This window comes from Borostomias antarcticus (genome assembly GCF_949987555.1).
Source record: "Borostomias antarcticus genome assembly, chromosome: 22".
Taxonomy (NCBI): Eukaryota; Metazoa; Chordata; class Actinopteri; order Stomiiformes; family Stomiidae; genus Borostomias; species Borostomias antarcticus.
In genome coordinates this window covers 18893783-18911976 of record NC_140255.1, presented here as the reverse complement: position 1 = coordinate 18911976, position 18194 = coordinate 18893783, and the positions used below count along the sequence as shown (strand labels likewise).

The 18194-nt window shown below is 47.7% G+C and overlaps 2 protein-coding genes across 2 annotated transcripts; one reads left to right on the top strand and one right to left on the bottom strand.

Moving 5' to 3' along the window:
• Window positions 1–38: 38 nt before the first annotated feature.
• birc5a (baculoviral IAP repeat containing 5a) lies at window positions 39–4388 on the top strand (the record flags this gene model as incomplete). The annotated part of the gene is made up of 4 exons (XM_084456521.1): window positions 39–146; window positions 2540–2649; window positions 4003–4120; window positions 4232–4388. The coding sequence occupies 4 exons, from the start codon at window positions 39–41 to the stop codon at window positions 4322–4324; spliced, it is 429 nt and encodes a 142-aa protein (XP_084312647.1). The 3' UTR covers window positions 4325–4388.
• Window positions 4389–10816: 6428 nt separating this feature from the next.
• Window positions 10817–17413, bottom strand: LOC311324116 (uncharacterized protein C16orf52 homolog A). The gene is made up of 3 exons (XM_084456520.1): window positions 17096–17413; window positions 13459–13671; window positions 10817–11866 (listed from the first exon to the last, which is right to left on the bottom strand). Exons 1-3 carry the CDS (start codon window positions 17208–17210, stop codon window positions 11682–11684), a joined length of 513 nt encoding a protein of 170 aa, XP_084312646.1. The 5' UTR covers window positions 17211–17413; the 3' UTR covers window positions 10817–11681.
• Between the last annotated feature and the right edge of the window lie 781 nt (window positions 17414–18194).

Here is an 18194-nt window from a genome sequence, read left to right as displayed (position 1 = left end):
TATTCTTAGCTACACATTTTAACAAAGCTATAGACGTTATGGATCCGTTCAGCTCCGAACACACTAAGATGTACTTTTATGAGAACAGACTGAAGACGTACGTTGGATGGCCGTTCGACGAGGATTGCGCGTGCACCCCAGAGAACGTGAGTTACGTTAGTTACGTTAGCCACTTAGCTTGCTAGAGCTAGCTTTGTTCTCTTGGTCTAGGGGCAAAACTTTCAACTAATCTGTTTTGTCACCATGTCGTTTATTTAGCAAACACTTGCTATAGAGTGGTAAGATGGCACTTTGTAGGCTTACAAGTTCGCAATCGCCGCCATTTGTAATGGAGTCCAAAATCCCTATGGGAACATGGAATGGGATTCGTGAAAAATGTCGAAAATAGAGTATCTGAGTATAGAGTATCTGAGTATAGAGTATCTGAGTATAGAGTATCTGAGTATAGAGTATCTGAGTATAGAGTATCTGAGTATAGAGTATAGAGTATCTGAGAATAGAGTATAGAGTATCTGAGAATAGAGTATCTGAGTATAGAGAGTATCTGAGAATAGGGTATCTGAGAATAGAGTATCTGAGTATAGAGTATGTATCTGAGTATAGAGTATCTGAGAATAGAGTATCTGAGAATAGAGTATCTGAGTATAGAGTATGTATCTGAGAATAGAGTATCTGAGAATAGAGTATCTGAGAATAGAGTATCTGAGTATCTGAGAATAGAGTATCTGAGAATAGAGTATCTGAGAATAGAGTATCTGAGTATAGAGTATCTGAGTATAGAGTATCTGAGTATAGAGTATCTGAGTATAGAGTATCGGAGAATAGAGTATCGGAGAATAGAGTATCGGAGAATAGAGTATCTGAGTATAGAGTATCTGAGTATAGAGTATCTGAGTATAGAGTATCTGAGTATAGAGTATCTGAGAATAGAGTATCTGAGAATAGAGTATCTGAGAATAGAGTATCTGAGTATAGAGTATCTGAGTATAGAGTATCTGAGTATAGAGTATCTGAGTATAGAGTATCTGAGTATAGAGTATCTGAGTATAGAGTATCTGAGAATAGAGTATCTGAGAATAGAGTATCTGAGAATAGAGTATCTGAGTATAGAGTATCTGAGTATAGAGTATCTGAGTATAGAGTATCTGAGTATAGAGTATCTGAGTATAGAGTATCTGAGAATAGAGTATCTGAGAATAGAGTATCTGAGTATAGAGTATCTGAGAATAGAGTATCTGAGTATAGAGTATCTGAGAATAGAGTATCTGAGAATAGAGTATCTGAGTATAGAGTATCTGAGAATAGAGTATCTGAGAATAGAGTATCTGAGAATAGAGTATCTGAGAATAGAGTATCTGAGTATAGAGTATCTGAGTATAGAGTATCTGAGTATAGAGTATCTGAGTATAGAGTATCTGAGAATAGAGTATCTGAGTATAGAGTATCTGAGAATAGAGTATCTGAGTATAGAGTATCTGAGTATAGAGTATCTGAGAATAGAGTATCTGAGAATAGAGTATCTGAGTATAGAGTATCTGAGAATAGAGTATCTGAGAATAGAGTATCTGAGAATAGAGTATCTGAGTATAGAGTATCTGAGAATAGAGTATCTGAGTATAGAGTATCTGAGAATAGAGTATCTGAGTATAGAGTATCTGAGAATAGAGTATCTGAGTATAGAGTATCTGAGTATAGAGTATCTGAGAATAGAGTATCTGAGTATAGAGTATCTGAGTATAGAGTATCTGAGTATAGAGTATCTGAGAATAGAGTATCTGAGAATAGAGTATCTGAGTATAGAGTATCTGAGTATAGAGTATCTGAGTATAGAGTATCTGAGTATAGAGTATCTGAGTATAGAGTATCTGAGAATAGAGTATCTGAGTATAGAGTATCTCGACTGGAGTAACGTTTTGTAGCTAGCTAAATCTGTTCATGGAAAAAATAATAATAGGCGATACGTTATTGGATTTTTTAGGCGTCATTTTAGTAACAAGAATGAGCCAGCTAAGGGAGTTTAGTGTTTATATTGTGGTCTGTTAGTTTGGGTAATATCACGCCCTCTAGTGCTAGCTCACCTCACGTTATCAAAATATGGCGGCATTTGATCGCTATAACATGAATTAACTTCAGTCCAGTTCGTTCTATTAATACATCCAGGGTCCAGTTACAATAATGATTAGCAATATCATCAACCTCGGAACCAACTAAGGGCTTCAAAATTCACAAAAGCCATCTCCAATTATGTATCTGAACTTTTGGAACAAAACATATTCTTTTCAGAATCAGAATTAATTTATTGCCATTGTACTTGCATACATATTCTGTGAGGGGGTCGGAACCTAATGGCTCTGATGCCAACTTTTCAGCCTAAAAATGACGACAGCACCTCACACTCTATTCCCAACCATTTTATTTGTTTTGTTTAATTTACTTTTACATCAAACGCAGACAGATAGCTACTTCGTTATCCTGTTTGCAGTTGTTGTTGTAACTGTTGTTGTTGCTTTTGTTCCCGCTCTACGCTGTGCCTCTCCAGATGGCCAAAGCTGGGTTCATCCACACGCCGGCGGATAACAGTCCTGACATCGCCACCTGCTTCTTCTGCCTGAAAGAGCTGGAGGGATGGGAACCGGAGGACGACCCGCTGTATGTTACGTTACATTAGTCATTTAGCAGTCGCTTTTACCCAAAGCAACTTACAATAATTGCATTTAACGTCAGTGTACTACTACTCACCAGAACTCACAAGTGCATATCCTTTCTAAACAAGTGACTAAGAGCATAATCTAGTGTTAAAGCTAAAGTGCAAGAGTAGCAAACTAAGAATATATTAGGTGCTTAAGAGGAGGATCCTGGTAGTACTTATTGAAGAGGTGAGTTTTGAGCCTTCGGCGAAAGATGGTCAACGACTGCTGTCCTGACGTCAGTGAGCCGTTCATTCCACCACTTCGGGGCCGGGACAGAGAAGGGCCAGGACAGAGAAGGGCCGGGACAGAGAAGGGCCGGGACAGAGAAGGGCCGGGACAGAGAAGGGCCAGGACAGAGAAGAGCCAGGACAGAGAAGGGCCGGGACAGAGAAGGGCCGGGACAGAGAAGGGCCGGGACAGAGAAGGGCCGGGACAGAGAAGGGCCGGGACAGAGAAGGGCCAGGACAGAGAAGAGCCATGACCGTGTCCATCCACCGCAGGGGCCTCGGAGTGACGGGGCAACCACTCACCCCGAGGTAGCAGAGCATAGTGGTCGTGGGGGGGTATAGGGCTTTTACCAGTTACTAACGTTACTATTAGCCAAGATGTGAGGATTGGTTAGCCTTTATTGAAAGTATGAGCTAGCTAGTCAGTAAATCTGCCCTGTGACCTGCTGGGCAATTGATTCAATCTCTGATTCAGATGCCCTCCCCCTGTTTGTGTGTTGCATGAGCATCACTTTGTGTATGTAGGGTGTAGGTCCACACAACAGTTTTTGGGGTCAGTGGCAGGAGTGCATCACATAAGTACTCCCACGGTGTCAGTGGCTCGGGCCACTCTGTCTGCTCTCTTTCATAAATAAATAAATGATAAATGGACTGCACTTATATAGCGCTTTTCCACCTTAGTGACACTCAAAGCGCTTTACAATGGCCTCTCATTCACCCATTCACACATACATGCACACACCAATGGCGGCAGCTGCCATGCAAGGTGCTAACCTGCTCATTGGGAGCAATTTTGGTGTTAGGTGTCTTGCTCAAGGACACTTCGACATGTGGACAGTCGGAGCTGGGATTCGAACCACTGACCCTTCGATCATTGAACGACCCGCTCTACCAACTGAGCTACAGCCGCCCCACAACTACAGCACCTGTGACAATATTGAATATTGATCAGTGTGATCAGCTGGCTATTATTGGGCTATATGACCAGTGTTGTTCTGTAGCCACATAGCTAAGTGATGTGTAGTTGGTTTCATTTTCTGCGTTGCCAGTTCATCCTCGTGATTCTCTCCCGGTCTCTGTTTCAGGAAGGAGCACATGTCACACTCCTCTGGCTGCAACTTCATAGCCATGAAGAAGAGTGTGAATGACTTAACCGTGGAGGAGTTCCTGAAACTGCAGAAAGAGAGGCAGAAGTACATAATTGTAAGCTGCGTGTGCTTTTGCGTCATTGTAAGCTGTGTGTGTGTGAGAGAGAGGGAGAGAATGAGAAGATGAATTGTCCTAATTGATGTCTTTTCTTCTCTCTCTCCTCAGAACAAAGAATGTAACGAAGGCATCACCAAGTTTGAAGAGGCGGTAAAAGTGAGGAGAGCAGCCATCATCAACCTAGTCACCGGGGAAGAGTGAGGGCGGGAGATAGAGAGACGATGGATGCGTTAAAGACTTGTATATAATATAGAATATTCTCCTTTTTTTTCCTCACTTGCCCTCTCCACTGTTTTTTCCTTGTGTAGTGTTTGTGTACGTTTGTATTAAACATTCTATATTACATTTCTTTTTGCACAAAATATACATGTCCCACATCATTGCTGTCATTTCCACCGCATGTGGAAATTGCTTTTTTTCTCTTTCTCTTTTTTCTTTTATTAAAAAAAAAACAGTTTGCTGAATTGCTGTGGAGATAAACAGTGACTCAAGATCTGTTTATTGCCAAGTATATGGTTCACACATGCTAGGAATTTGACTAGAGTTAAGGCATACGCTGTTGTAGACGACATAGGACAGGGTACAGGACAGTGCAAAACAGTACAAAAACCTAAAAATAAAAGGGGGAGGCACAATTTTAGTATACATACTTTATACAGAATGGGGTGTGGTGAGTATGTACAGTGTGTGCAGAGTGTAGTGGTGGGTGAGCGATGTGTACAGTGGGTGCAGTGTGTGTGCCGTTAAGGTATGTGGAACAGAGGTCGTGTGCAAGTGGTGCAGGGGGTATAGAGTGTGTAAGGCCGTGGGAAAGAAGCTGTTTCTGTGGCGTGTGGACCCGGTCCCTATGGACCGCAGTCTCCTGCCAGAAGGGAGTGGGTCAAAGATCCCGTGTCCAGGATGGGAGGGGTCGGACACAATCTTATTGGCCCATTTTAGGGCCCTGGAGGCGTGCAGGTCCTGTAGGGAAGACAGTTTATAACCGATCAGCCTCTCAGCGGAGCAGATGATGCACTGCAGTCTGGTTTTGTCTGTTGCGGCTGAGAACCAGATGGTGATGGAGGAGGTGAGGATGGACTTGATGATGGAGGTGTAGAAGAGGACCATCATTGCCTTTGGCATGTTGAATTTCTTCAGCTGCCTCAGGAAGTATCATCTGTTGTGCCTTTTTGGTGAGTGAGGAAGCAGAAGGAGTCAACAGTGGCCACTGGGGTGTCATTCAGAGTGATGGGGGGGGGGGTTCTTCCTAAAGTCTACAATCATCTCCCCTGTCTTGAGAGCGTTGACACCAGGACAGCAGCTGGTTGATCTCCCACCCATAGGCTACTCTAGACAGTAGAGTACATGGATGAGGTGAGGTGATTCACACTTTGAAGTGAAAAAACACCACGGTAAATGTTGCTAGAATCAATATTTTTGTTGTACATAATTTACAACCGTATAACGACAACAACAAATTCCTAGTACACTGATCTCTGCTACTCCAATGCTGCATTCTCACCATTTTGCTGGCAAGCTTGGCTGCACCTCCCCGACTTCTGGTTCATTAGGTTGTCATGGCTCCTAGGTTCACCTGGTCTATGGCTCCCAGGTTCACCTGGTCTATGGCTCCTAGGTTCACCTGGTCTATGGCTCCTAGGTTCACCTGGTCTATGGCTCCTAGGTTCACCTGGTCTATGGCTCCTAGGTTCACCTGGTCTATGGCTCCCAGGTTCACCTGGTCTATGGCTCCCAGGTTCACCTGGTCTATAGCTCCTAGGTTCACCTGGTCTATAGCTCCTAGGTTCACCTGGTCTATGGCTCCTAGGTTCACCTGGTCTATGGCTCCTAGGTTCACCTGGTCTATGGCTCCCAGGTTCACCTGGTCTATGGCTCCTAGGTTCACCTGGTCTATGGCTCCTAGGTTCACCTGGTCTATGGCTCCTAGGTTCACCTGGTCTATGGCTCCTAGGTTCACCTGGTCTATGGCTCCCAGGTTCACCTGGTCTATAGCTCCTAGGTTCACCTGGTCTATGGCTCCCAGGTTCACCTGGTCTATGGCTCCCAGGTTCACCTGGTCTATAGCTCCTAGGTTCACCTGGTCTATGGCTCCCAGGTTCACCTGGTCTATGGCTCCCAGGTTCACCTGGTCTATGGCTCCTAGGTTCACCTGGTCTTGCAGTTGTTTCTATTGTTTTGCCATTGTATTGGATTTTGTGCCTCATTCTTTTGCTGCTTTTGTTGTACTATGCTATTCTATTGCTTAAATCTCTCCAATATTGTCTCTGTATTATGCTACACGACCAAAAGCAAATTCCTAGTACGAAATTCCTAGTATGAAAAACTGCATGGCAATAAAATGTATTCTGATTATCTGTACATAGGCGTTTGTCCGTGCTGTGTTGTACTGTGCTGCTTTCCTGACTTATTTGGCCCACTCTGTGTCCCAGTGAGGAGTTTTGTAGCACGCTCCCCTTTTTAGCTTAGTATGCTGCCTGGCTAATCCAGGGGATCATTTATTAAGTGAAGTTTAGAAGAAATGAAAGGTCCATCTGAGACACACAGCCTCACACCATGATGAGGAGAGAGAGAGAGAGATACTCAAATCTAATTCCGTTCCAAATTGCATTTGTCTCCATGTGCTGTTGATTAAAGCAGGGTTAGAAGGGGCTTGATGTTAACTGTTCCCCTGAAACAAAATGCACTCTTTATCAATAATATAATTCATAATTCCTGACCGCAAGGGTCTTAATTGGCCCCACGTCTTCAGTGGTCGCCTGTGGAAATCGTTCCCTGCATTTCTCTCCCATCCAAGCTGTCCTCCTCCAGGAGCAGTGGGCCGTCATCGTTCGTGGCGCCCGGAGACCAAGTCCAAGTGCTCAGTCCAAGTCTTGGTCAGGGACCAGATTAAAAAGCATCTGTTCTTCTGCATGTTTTTGAAACCCTTGCAAACATGGGGAGAATGCAAACTCTGCACAGAAAGGCCTAGGAGACCTTGCTGTGAGGCGACAGTACTACTTTGGGATTCAGTGCTTGGCTTGCCTTCGCTGTGAACGTCCAGTGTGTGTCGACCTCTGTAGGACGAAAAGTAATTGGACAAACTAACATAATCATAAATCAAATTGTCATTTTAATTCTTGGTTGCAAATCCTTTGCAGTCATTGACAGCCTGAAGTCTGGCTCCCATAGACATCACCAGACGCCGGGTTTCGTCCCTGGTGATGCTCTGCCAGGCCTCTACTGCAACTGTCTTCACTTCCTGCTTGTTCTTTATCCATTCACATCATCAATAAATACAAGGGAACCAGTTCCATTGGCAGCCATACATGCCCACGCCATAACACTACCACCATCATGCTTCACTGAGGAGGTGGTGCTTTGGATCATGAGCAGCTCCTTCCCTTCTCCATACTCTTCTCTTCCCATCATTCTGGTACAAGTTGATCTTTGTCTCATCTGTCCATAAGATGTTCCAGAACTGTTCAGGCTTTTTAGATGTGTTTTGGCAAACTCTTATCTGGTCTTGTTTTTGAGGCTCACTAATGGTTTCCATCTTGTGGTGAACCCTCTGTATTTACTCTGGTGAAGTCTCCTCTTGATTGTTGACTTTGACACAGATACGCCTTCCTCCTGGGGAGTGTCTTTATCTGGCCAACTGGTGTGAAGGGGTCTTTCTTCTCCAGGGAAATAATTCTTGTCATCCAACACCATCCTTCTTTTGGTGTTGCTGAGCTCACCAGTGCATTCTTTCTTCTTTTTTTTTAAGAATGTTCCAAACAGTTGATTTGGCCACACCTAATGTTTTCTCTCTCTCTGATATGTGTTTTGATTTGTCAGCCTAATGATGGCGTGCTTTACTGATAGCGACAGCTCTTTGGATTTCATATTGAGAGTTGACAACAACAGATTCCAAATGCAAGCACCACGCTTGAAATTAACTCTAGATCTTTTATCTGCTCCTTGTAAATGAGATAACGAGGGAATAACACACACTTGGCCATGGAACAGCTGAGCAGCCAATTGTCCAATTATTTATGGTCCCTTAAAAAGCGGTGGGGGGGCACATATGAAATTGTTCTGAAAGTCTGCACATAAAGCACATAAGAATGTTTCATATCAAATCCCTTGTGGTCGTGTACAGAGCCAAAATGATGAAAATAGTGTCAATGTCCTAATATTTATGGACCTAACTGTAGATAGATAGAAGGCCTACTCCTGTACTCATGTAGGTACTTTGCTCTGATTTCTCTTCCCATACACCTACATGCATTCACAAAACATGCTCAAAACAACTGGTTACTATAAAACTTTGTTGTATCACTAGTTTGCTTCTCATAAAACTCTCAGACCAAGCTTTCAAACTTGACTCAACATTACTCCTGAAGCAGCATCACATTTCTGGAGCTTTGTCGTAAAGCCGTCCTAATCCAGGGAGGCTGCTGTGGTATCAGCGTTCAATCTAAACACAAGCAGGAGCCGTCATCTTGTATCCTGACATCAGGCAGAACTCGTTACGCTCCGCTGAGATCTTCATTGGAAGTGTTCCTCAGCTGTGCGCCCTTCATCTCCACTGACCGACTCAAGCTATTGAAATCATGACATTCATGAGAAATAACAATGGTCTCCAGCCCTCGTCTTCACATTGTATTGACAGTTACATGCTCCTATGAATAACTCTGCGGATTTCTGTAGGATATGAAGCCGGTATGGATACTGTGTAACAATCCCTTTAAAAGCTACTATAATACATCCTTACCTTTAGGAGTCAAGCAGAAGAGAACAAAGGTGGAATAGGTGAACTACTCATATGCAGGTTTATAGATGCAGCAGGTCCTGGTGTTGGTTATGTGTCGTCATGTCTGAGTAATCAGGCAGCTCAGCTGTGATATCAACAGTCCCCGGTGACTTTAACCAGCTCCACCAATCACTGTGCAGTCTGACTGGCAGTTGATTATCCGCCCTTTAATATCTGTGTGCGTGGGTGTGTGTGCGTGCATGTGTGTGTGGAAGGAAGATAGATGCCATCAGTGTAATTGACTCTTTCTATAATGTTCGCTGTTAAATGTCTAAATGGCGGTGGTATTCACTGGGGGGCTACAGATTTGCTTCTGGCAATGTTGAAGCTAGCTAACGGCACAGTGGGGAGCACTACGATTGGCGGCATGTCTTGTATGTCAGTCACCTCAATATATGAGGGCCATATATACTACCTATAAAATGATTTAGACTGAAGGGTGTGTGTGTGTGTGTGTGTGTGAGTGTGTGTGTGTGTGAGTGTGTGTGTGTGTGTGTGTGTGTGTGAGTGTGTGTGTGTGTGTGTGTGTGTGTGTGTGTGTGTGTGTGTGTGTGAGTGAGTGAGTGAGTGTGTGTTTCCCCAGGCCTCCTGACTCTGGGTCAGTCTCTGCAGCTACTCCCAGGCCGCTCTAGCCGAATCAGAGAGACTGGTTGGGACGGACCACCTGGCCCAGGTCAGCGCCTCTGTCGGCTGGTCTCCGGGCGTGGCCTGGCTCTCCTCACGGGCCTGTTGCTGCTCCTCGCCGCCGGGCGCCAGCGCGGACGACGCGCCCTGGCCTGAGAGACCCACGGAGGGGGTCCCACTGGCGATAAGAGTCGATTCTCACTGAACTACGTGTTTTCAGCCCCTGCCTGTTGCCCAGTCGAGGGTCCGGCTGGACTCACACAGCCGTCTCAAACTAGGGGTGGTACCACCGGGTCTCACCATGCGGGGGCTTGCATGGTTAAAGTGGTCTTTCATAAGAGCAGCCAGTGTTCAAGTCATGATACCGGATGACGGGCTGACCCCCACACTCTCCGTCTATGACATACCCATGTTGACAAACCCATGTTTATTAACACTGAACATCTCTGAGGTGAGCGACTGTCCAGAATATTCTCTGCTGTATGTTGGTACCATTGTCTTTTTTTGTTTTGTTTTTTAATCCACAGAATGGCTGCGATGTGATGATCCTGAGCCCACAGCTGACATGATACAGTGAGACGGCGCCCCCGGTGGTGTGTTCAGTCATTACATCCCAGTATGATCCCAGTATGATTACAGTATGATCCCAGTATGATCCCAGTATGATTACAGTATGATCCCAGTATGATCCCAGTATGATCCCAGTGTGATCCCAGTATGATCCCAGTATGATTACAGTATGATCCCAGTGTGATCCCAGTATTACAGTGTGATCCCAGTGTGATCCCAGTATGATCCCAGTATGATTACAGTATGATTACAGTATGATCCCTATATGATCCCAGTATGAGCCCAGTATGATCACAAACAGGAGGCTTCTGTTCTGCCCGCCCCCATTCCCGTTCTGCACTAGCAGTTACCATGGAAACAACAAGGTCCGTAGCGAAGGACAAGGACGCAGCAGAGAACATTAAAGAAACGAAAACATTGAGTTTAAAATATCCCAGCTGGAAATAACCGGGTTCGGCCTCTGACTGGGCCGATCAGCCCTGGGCTGGGGGGGGGGGGGGGGGCAGCGTCAGACCCCATAGCCCCCCGTCTCTGGTCCCGCTGCAGTCTGGGCCGGAACCAGACACTTGGACACAAGACAGTGGATTGCACAGAGATTGACGATTGGTTACCCACAATTCCACAGCAACTCCTTTTATTAAGTTATAACCCCAAAACTCATCCACGGTCGGAATGAATCAGTAAGCTTTTGTGTCATTTTGTGAGTAGTTTTAATGAGATGTGTTTCCGTGAATATCACAGTGCTTCCTGAAACACAGGCTGTGTGTATCTGTTAATACAGTATGTACAGGAGAACAACAAACTATATATACTGTAAAATAAACAAAAATACAAACAAATCAGAAACGTAGAACGTAAGGAATCCCTTAATGCAGTGCACCGACCAAAGACTAAAAGCTCAATATTGTGATAAAAAGCATACTTCTGATTAAGATAATCATTCAATCGCGGGAATATGATCCTCTTGTCTCAAGTCAGTTGGTCAGATCAGCGCTTCTGACAGCTCAGCGCTCGTCTCGAGACCAGCTCCGCTCAACACCGAGGACAAGAACTCAGATCCTCAACAGTACAGATCCTTAACAGTACAGACAGAGACATTCACGGCCGCATCGTTCCGCCACGTGGCGCTGGTCTTCGCCGTCCTGTGAGTGTTCGTGTGTGGCTGAGAGAAGGGGGTGACAAGAGAAGGCTAGGGGCTGGCAGAGTGACTTCATATCCTCTGGCCAGTTTCCTGTTTCCGTGTCCCTGATGATCCATTTCCTACTCTGGGACCTTCACTAACTCCTCTGTGTTCACAGATCTGCAAAAGGCGGGATTGGAGAAAGCAATATGGCAGACGAGGCATTTCTCCCAGCGCTAGAGGGCTAGATGGAGCCATATCAAAGGGGGGAGGGGCCAGGGGGATCTGATCCTCCATGTTTTAGTGTTCCCAAAAAAAGGAACTTCTCTCACAGGACCCCGTCTCGCCTTTCGGCATCTTTTTTTTTTTTTTTTTTTAAACACCCATCGAAAAAAAAAATAAAGTCCAGTCAGGCGAAACGTCTCTGACATCATCTCTCGAATAATACACACAAAAACGTGTGGTCTGCGTCAGCCGGGCAGACAGACCTTCCCGGCGAACAGCAGCCCCACTATGGTGAAGAAGATGGAGAGGACGAAGAGCACGTAGGACGAGCCCACCACCGTGTTGTTGGGCAGCTTGTAGGGCTGGCCCCCCACCTCGTCGATGTAGAACCCGATGGGGAATATAAGCGCTGCCATACAGAACAGCACCACTGTGAGAGAGAGAGAGAGAGAGAGAGAGAGAGGGAGAGAGAGAGAGAGAGAGAAAGAGAGAGAGAGAGGTTAGCGTGAGCTTCTGTGGACAACAACAACAACACCCCTTTTTTGCCACACTGTAAAAACAGGCTACGATTTCGGTTCGGAAAGACTGTCCAAGAATAGATATGGTCACAGTGTGGGACTTTAGAGAAAAGACTTTATAAATATATGGGGGGCTTTTACCCCCACCTAGGCCGTTACTGAAGAGTTGCTCTTAATTAACTTGCCTTAATTAACTTGCCTAGTAAAATAAAGGTTGATGATGATATATATATATATATATCCCAGCATGAGAAAACAAGCCCTTCTCCTGGACTCACTCTATTGCCAGTGTGCGTGATATGCTTTACCTAGAAATATCAGCTAGAGAAGAGATTTTAAATCTTAATGAGCTTCTTATCTGGTTAAATAAATGTTGAGGTAAATGTAGCTGTTACTACATTCAGCACATCCACAGGGCTACTGAAAAGCCGTCTGATTCCCTCTGGGTTGATCACCGCCATTAGCAGCCAGCGCTCCTCTCTGGTATTAATAGAAGCGTAGCTCTCTGCCTGGGCTCTGGAGGAGGCACTCGGAGACAGCAGCCATTGTTACCACACAATCGCTTTCCCAGAAACGAAACCCAAGTGGTGGAAAATCTGGACCTGCTGAAATCAATTTGTTAACATGACAGAATGTCAGCGTGCGTCTCTGACCTGTACCGACTCTACTTCCTGTGTTCCTCCTGCTCCCTATCATCCTCCTCCTCCTCCTCTGCTCTCCATATCTTCATCCTCCTCCTCTCCCTATCATCCTCCTCCTCCTCCTCTGCTCTCCATATCTTCATCCTCCTCCTCCTCTCCCTATCATCCTCCTCCTCCTCCTCTGCTCTCCATATCTTCATCCTCCTCCTCCTCTCCCTATCATCCTCCTCCTCCTCCTCTGCTCTCCATATCTTCATCCTCTAACTTCTCGCCCTTCAATCTCTCCTTCTACATCCCTCGGGCGGACGGCTTGCATTTGTTTACACGCAAGCGTTGTACGTGATGCCACACACACACACACGCACACACACACACACACACACACACACACACACAGCTGCCCAGGAACATAGGACTCTCTTCTCATTGTAATCTGGACTTCAGGTTTCCAATCTAGCTACCTCTTCAACTGAGATCCCACCTAGAACCATTAAACCCTAATGATCCCCATGTCAGATCCCACCTAGAACCATTAAACCCTAATGATCCCCATCTAGATCCCACCTAGAACCATTAAACCCTAATGATCCCCATCTAGATCCCACCTAGAACCATTAAACCCTGATGATCCCCATCTCAGATCCCACCTAGAACCATTAAACCCTAATGATCCCCATCTCAGATCCCACCTAGAACCATTACACCCTAATGATCCCCATCTAGATCCCACCTAGAACCATTAAACCCTAATGATCCCCATCTCAGATCCCACCTAGAACCATTAAACCCTAATGATCCGTGTGTATGAGATACCTGCTAGTACTACCGAGCCCTAACGCCCTGCGAGTGTCTGAGTAACCTACTTCCGGAGAAGGCGATCCAGCGGGCGTAGCGCGTGGCCTGCCGGTGCCAGTGGGACGCCACCAGCAGGGCGCAGGTGAGCGTGAGGGAGACGATGCCCAGGACGATGAAGAAGAGGGTGGTGACCCACTCCGGGGGCAGGCTGGGGGGGATGCAGACCCGCTGGCGCCCGTGGATGGTCTGGCACTGACGCACCAGACCCACCGTGAGAGCACCTGGAGGGGGGGGGGGGGGGGGGGGGGGACAGTCAAGGTTAGATCGCATTAACATGCACGATACGTACCTCCCCCTCTCTCACTCTCACACACACACACACACACACACCTGCTAGGGGCCGATCCCAGAGCCCACACTGAGAGTACAGTAGAAACAACTGCACAGGCCCCTTGATTACAGCTCATGGTAACAAGTTGATAGTGGGTTGTGCACCAACAGCCCTTCGTGATAAAAACACAACATAACACATGACGTCAAGTCAGGAGACCGTCTAACTAGCTGGGAGTGTTCCGCTCAGCTAGCGTCACTCTGGCGAATGGCAGCCAGCGTTACGTAGCGGGCCAGGACAGATAACCATAAGCAGGCCGTGTGACACGGCAGGCCTAATGACCTCCCCGATGACATTGGGTTCCGCCTGCGTTCCCCTGTGGCCCCGGAGAGCCTGGCGCCGGGCCCGCTGGGACGGGAACAGGCCCGAGGAGATGGAAACAGCAGGGTTCCCCGGGGAACCGGCCAGTGACGCAGGTTCTGTTGGACGGCCGGGCCCAGCGGCAGACCAGCCACCACACTGAGACGGGGAGGAGGGGGGAGGAGAGAGGGGACAGGGGGAGGAGGGGGGAGGAGAGAGGGGGACAGGGGGAGGAGAGAGGGGGACAGGGGGAGGAGGGGGGAGGAGAGAGGGGGACAGGGGGAGGAGAGAGGGGGACAGGGGGAGGAGAGAGGGGGACAGGGGGAGGAGGGGGGAGGAGAGAGGGGGACAGGGGGAGGAGAGAGGGGGACAGGGGGAGGAGGGGGGAGGAGAGAGGGGGACAGGGGGAGGAGAGAGGGGGACAGGGGGAGGAGGGGGAGGAGAGAGGGGGACAGGGGGAGGAGAGAGGGGGACAGGGGGAGGAGGGGGAGGAGAGAGGGGGACAGGGGGAGGAAGGGGGGAGAGAGAGGAAGATAGAGGGAAACAGGGAGAGAGAGAGAGAGAGAGAGAGGAGAGAAAGGACAGACCCCCCCCTTCATAAGATGATGACTCACTGCAAAACAGCATCACCTCTCCAGCCCGCAAAGCCTTGTGGGTCCAATTATGTAAAGACCAGACACACACACACACACACACACACACACACACACACACACACACAGTGACAAGAGCACGAGCACCCTGCCCACACTCGATGCCTCGGCTGCGCGCTCTTCAGAACTATTACAGAATCTAATGAGCAGGACCAGAAATTAAATCCTCCCATACTCTCTCCCTGCCCTCCCCCCCTCCCCACACCCCACCCCGCCCCCCTCCTCCTCTCCCTCCGGGGTGAGCCAAGTCGGGAACCCTGAGCCAGCAGCTTGTGTCCCTCGGGCCGCAGACAGAGCGGGGAGGAGCGAAGGCCGGGACACGACCACATCAGTCGCATCAGATCAGTACAAATAGACGGAGACACAACGCATGTCAGGGAAGAGCGGTAGTCCAGCTCGGCCCTACGAATATCCTGGATCAGATCTGGAACGAGGGAGGGAGTGTGTGTGGACCAACCAGCGCATAGCATTGCCCTTTCAGTGACCGACCATGCCGTGTTTATTATTTTCTATAGCTTGTTTACTGTATCTGTGCGTCACAGCTTCACCGCGGGGTAGATGGGAGATCTTTCAGCGGTGTGGCTGGTTGAGTAGTGACGTGAGAGCGGAAGGAGTTTCTGCATGTAGACTCCATGATCTCTCTCTCTCTCTCTCTCTTCATCCTATAGACAGGATATCCTGTTCCTACTCAACACATTCCTCCATGGCTCCGGGTGGAGCAGCGGCATTAACGCCACCCCACCCTGCTATAGGCCTACTGGAGGTCTGAACTACGCCAGTCAGAGAGGTCAACACAAACACGCTGGGTCGCTTCACCCTGCTGTACTTCCCCAACGAAGACAGTCACATTGAGAGAATAGAAATACTATGTGCCAGGTGAGGCCTTGAGAAGACAGCCAATCAACAGTGAGTTATTGTCTGTTCTATGCTACCATTTGGAGGAGCAGGGGTGTTCACTCGCAGTGTGTGTGTGTGTGTGTGTGTGTGTGTGTGTGTGTGTGTGTGTGTGGTGAAGTGAACACTTCTCAAGCTCCAGTCAGTCCCGCTGTTTCAGACTTCACAACAGAATGCCTGCTTAATTACCAGGAGGCACGCCATCTCTCTCTCTCTCTCACTCACACACACACACACACACACACACACACACACACACACCTTCACAAACACAGTGACTAATACAAATAATAAGTGGTGAGAATGAGAATGTGCTTCTCACAACCTTTAATGCAACAAAGGTGTAGTTATCGACGTGTGTGTGTGTGTGTGTGTGTGTGTGTGTGTGTGTGCAGTAACCTGTCACTGTGGGAGGGACTGCAGTGTATCTGAACCAGTATCCACCTACAGTATGTCCAACTGACACATATGAATAGCGTATGTAATACAGACAGCACATTGATTCCTTTCATGTTTGAAACTCTTGAAAGCACAATGCTTCCTGCCCAGTCGAGGGCATCTCTTTCATCGCCGGGCTCTCGGAATGACTTCCTGTTCATTATGGAAAGAATTTGCACTTTCAGGAAAGCTCATTAGAAACCACAGCACACATCTCCATTTACAACCCCCCCTCCCCCCAACTCAACCCAAACTAATTACTATTAAGTCAATTAAATAGACTAAAAGCTTTAAACCCACGCCTTACTCTGGCTGACAGGGCTGGAAGACTGCTGCCTCCGATAGGAAATCAAATTAGTTGGGACTGAACACTGACTGAGCGGACATCCGGCCCTGCTCAGCCTATGAAGTGCCCTGTGTCATGAGTCATACCTGAGCGTCGGTGCAGATGCGCGGTGCTTGAATGTTAATAGCGCAGTGATCTATGCTGCTCTGCTCGAGCCTGGGAGGTCGAAAGCGCGAGTCCTTCCTGTCATGGCTCGTCCAAATATGAAGGGTGATGTCACGAGGTTGTCATTAAACACAGGCTGAAGAAGGGTCTCCTAAGGCAGGCTGGGGACAGTAGCTCCATGTGTGACCTACCTGTACCATGTTCCATCTCGGACTGGGGCGCGCGGACACACACACACACACACACACACACACAAACATCTGTCGCAGCACACAGCGCTGGTGATTGTGTGAGGATGGATGTGCCCCGAGGGGAAGGCTTTTAGAGTGGGTGGACAGGAAGAAAACAGGAGAGGTGAGAAGAATTGGCAGAGAGGATATGAGAGGAGGAGAGATGGAGGGTTGCTTGCTTGGGGAAGTGCAGCAAGCACATGGTATGTTGAGTTGACATTTCACAACGAGGCTCATGAATTGTCCCTGTCAAGAGGGGAACTGTGTTACCCACGAAGTTGCAACCTAATGTGTGCGGATGTTGGACTACACATCAGCTGTGAAAGGATGAGAAAGAGAGACCAGTACCTGATTTACCCGCTGATTCCCCTGTATTGATCCAGTCTGGGTTGGCGATGCTGGCGATAGCAAAGATGTCGGCAGCGAGAAACAGGCATCCTGATATGATGGTCAGTTTATCCATCGCCCCGATGTAGGTGGACTAGCTGCTCTGGGGATGATGTCCGCGGAAGGTTTCTTCTCTAATGAGCCTCGATCTGTGTCGCCCCTCCAAGGGGAGACAGAAGAGACAGATACGAAAGCAGCATCAACCTCAAACTTCCATGCAGAACATGTTGGTCTCGCACTGTGTCTCTGTCATCTGGGTCATTATATTGGAGACGGTGTGTGGTGATGAGGCTGGCATCTTCTCGTACCCAAGGGGTAGACTCGTGCGTCGTCCCAGCAAACACACAACGTCAGGGAGACGTTCAGATCACGTCTTAATAACGTCCGTCGGTCCTGAACCCCGTGTGTTCGTCTGCTGGACCCCTCAATATTCACACGTCTGGCTTGGACCCCTCTAAGACGTCTGTGGACGTGCAGAACAGGTTCAATATCTGAACGTCAAAAAAAAACTTTCATTCTGGCTCCTAATTGGATGTCTTTGGACGTCCGAAAAAGACGAAAAAGACATCTAAAAGACGTATGTTAGACGTGTCTTTGCTCAGTGGGGTGATCCGTTATGTGGAAAGTTCCTGGTTCTCTGATCAGACTAGGGCCCCCCGCTGGGCATGCCCGGGGCAGGAGCCTGGTCTGTTCAGAGGTGCGTAGTTTATCACTGACCAACCTCACGGCTCAGAGGAGAACTCCTGCTGGTTCACATATCTCCATTGGGAAGTGCCGCATCCTGGAGAACGAAGACACGTACGGGAAAACGCGTAAAACTCACTGCAAAAACGCACCATTAGAATCCGTTATTTCTTCATGGGGAATTCATGCATGAATAGCCTGAATAGCCTGTCTTTGTAGGCTCCCCCTCGACCTCTTCTCCATCGAGAACAGAGAGCCCTCACTGGACACAAAAGGGGATTCCCAAAAACGCGTTACGCATATTGTGCCATAATTTGTTCTGACCATTCAGGTATCCTCGGCTCAACAAGAAAACTCGTCTTTTTCCGTCCTGAAA

Bases quoted from the DNA above. Each gene is read 5' to 3' on its own strand.
- LOC311324116 (XM_084456520.1), bottom strand. From the start codon at position 17,210: ATGGATAAACTGACCATCATATCAGGATGCCTGTTTCTCGCTGCCGAC. The intron at 13,672-17,095 runs GTACTGGTCTCT...CCCCCCCTCCAG, and splicing joins GGAATCAGCGGGTAAATCAG to GTGCTCTCACGGTGGGTCTG. The intron at 11,867-13,458 runs GTAGGTTACTCA...TCTCTCTCACAG, and splicing joins CTGGATCGCCTTCTCCGGAA to TGGTGCTGTTCTGTATGGCA.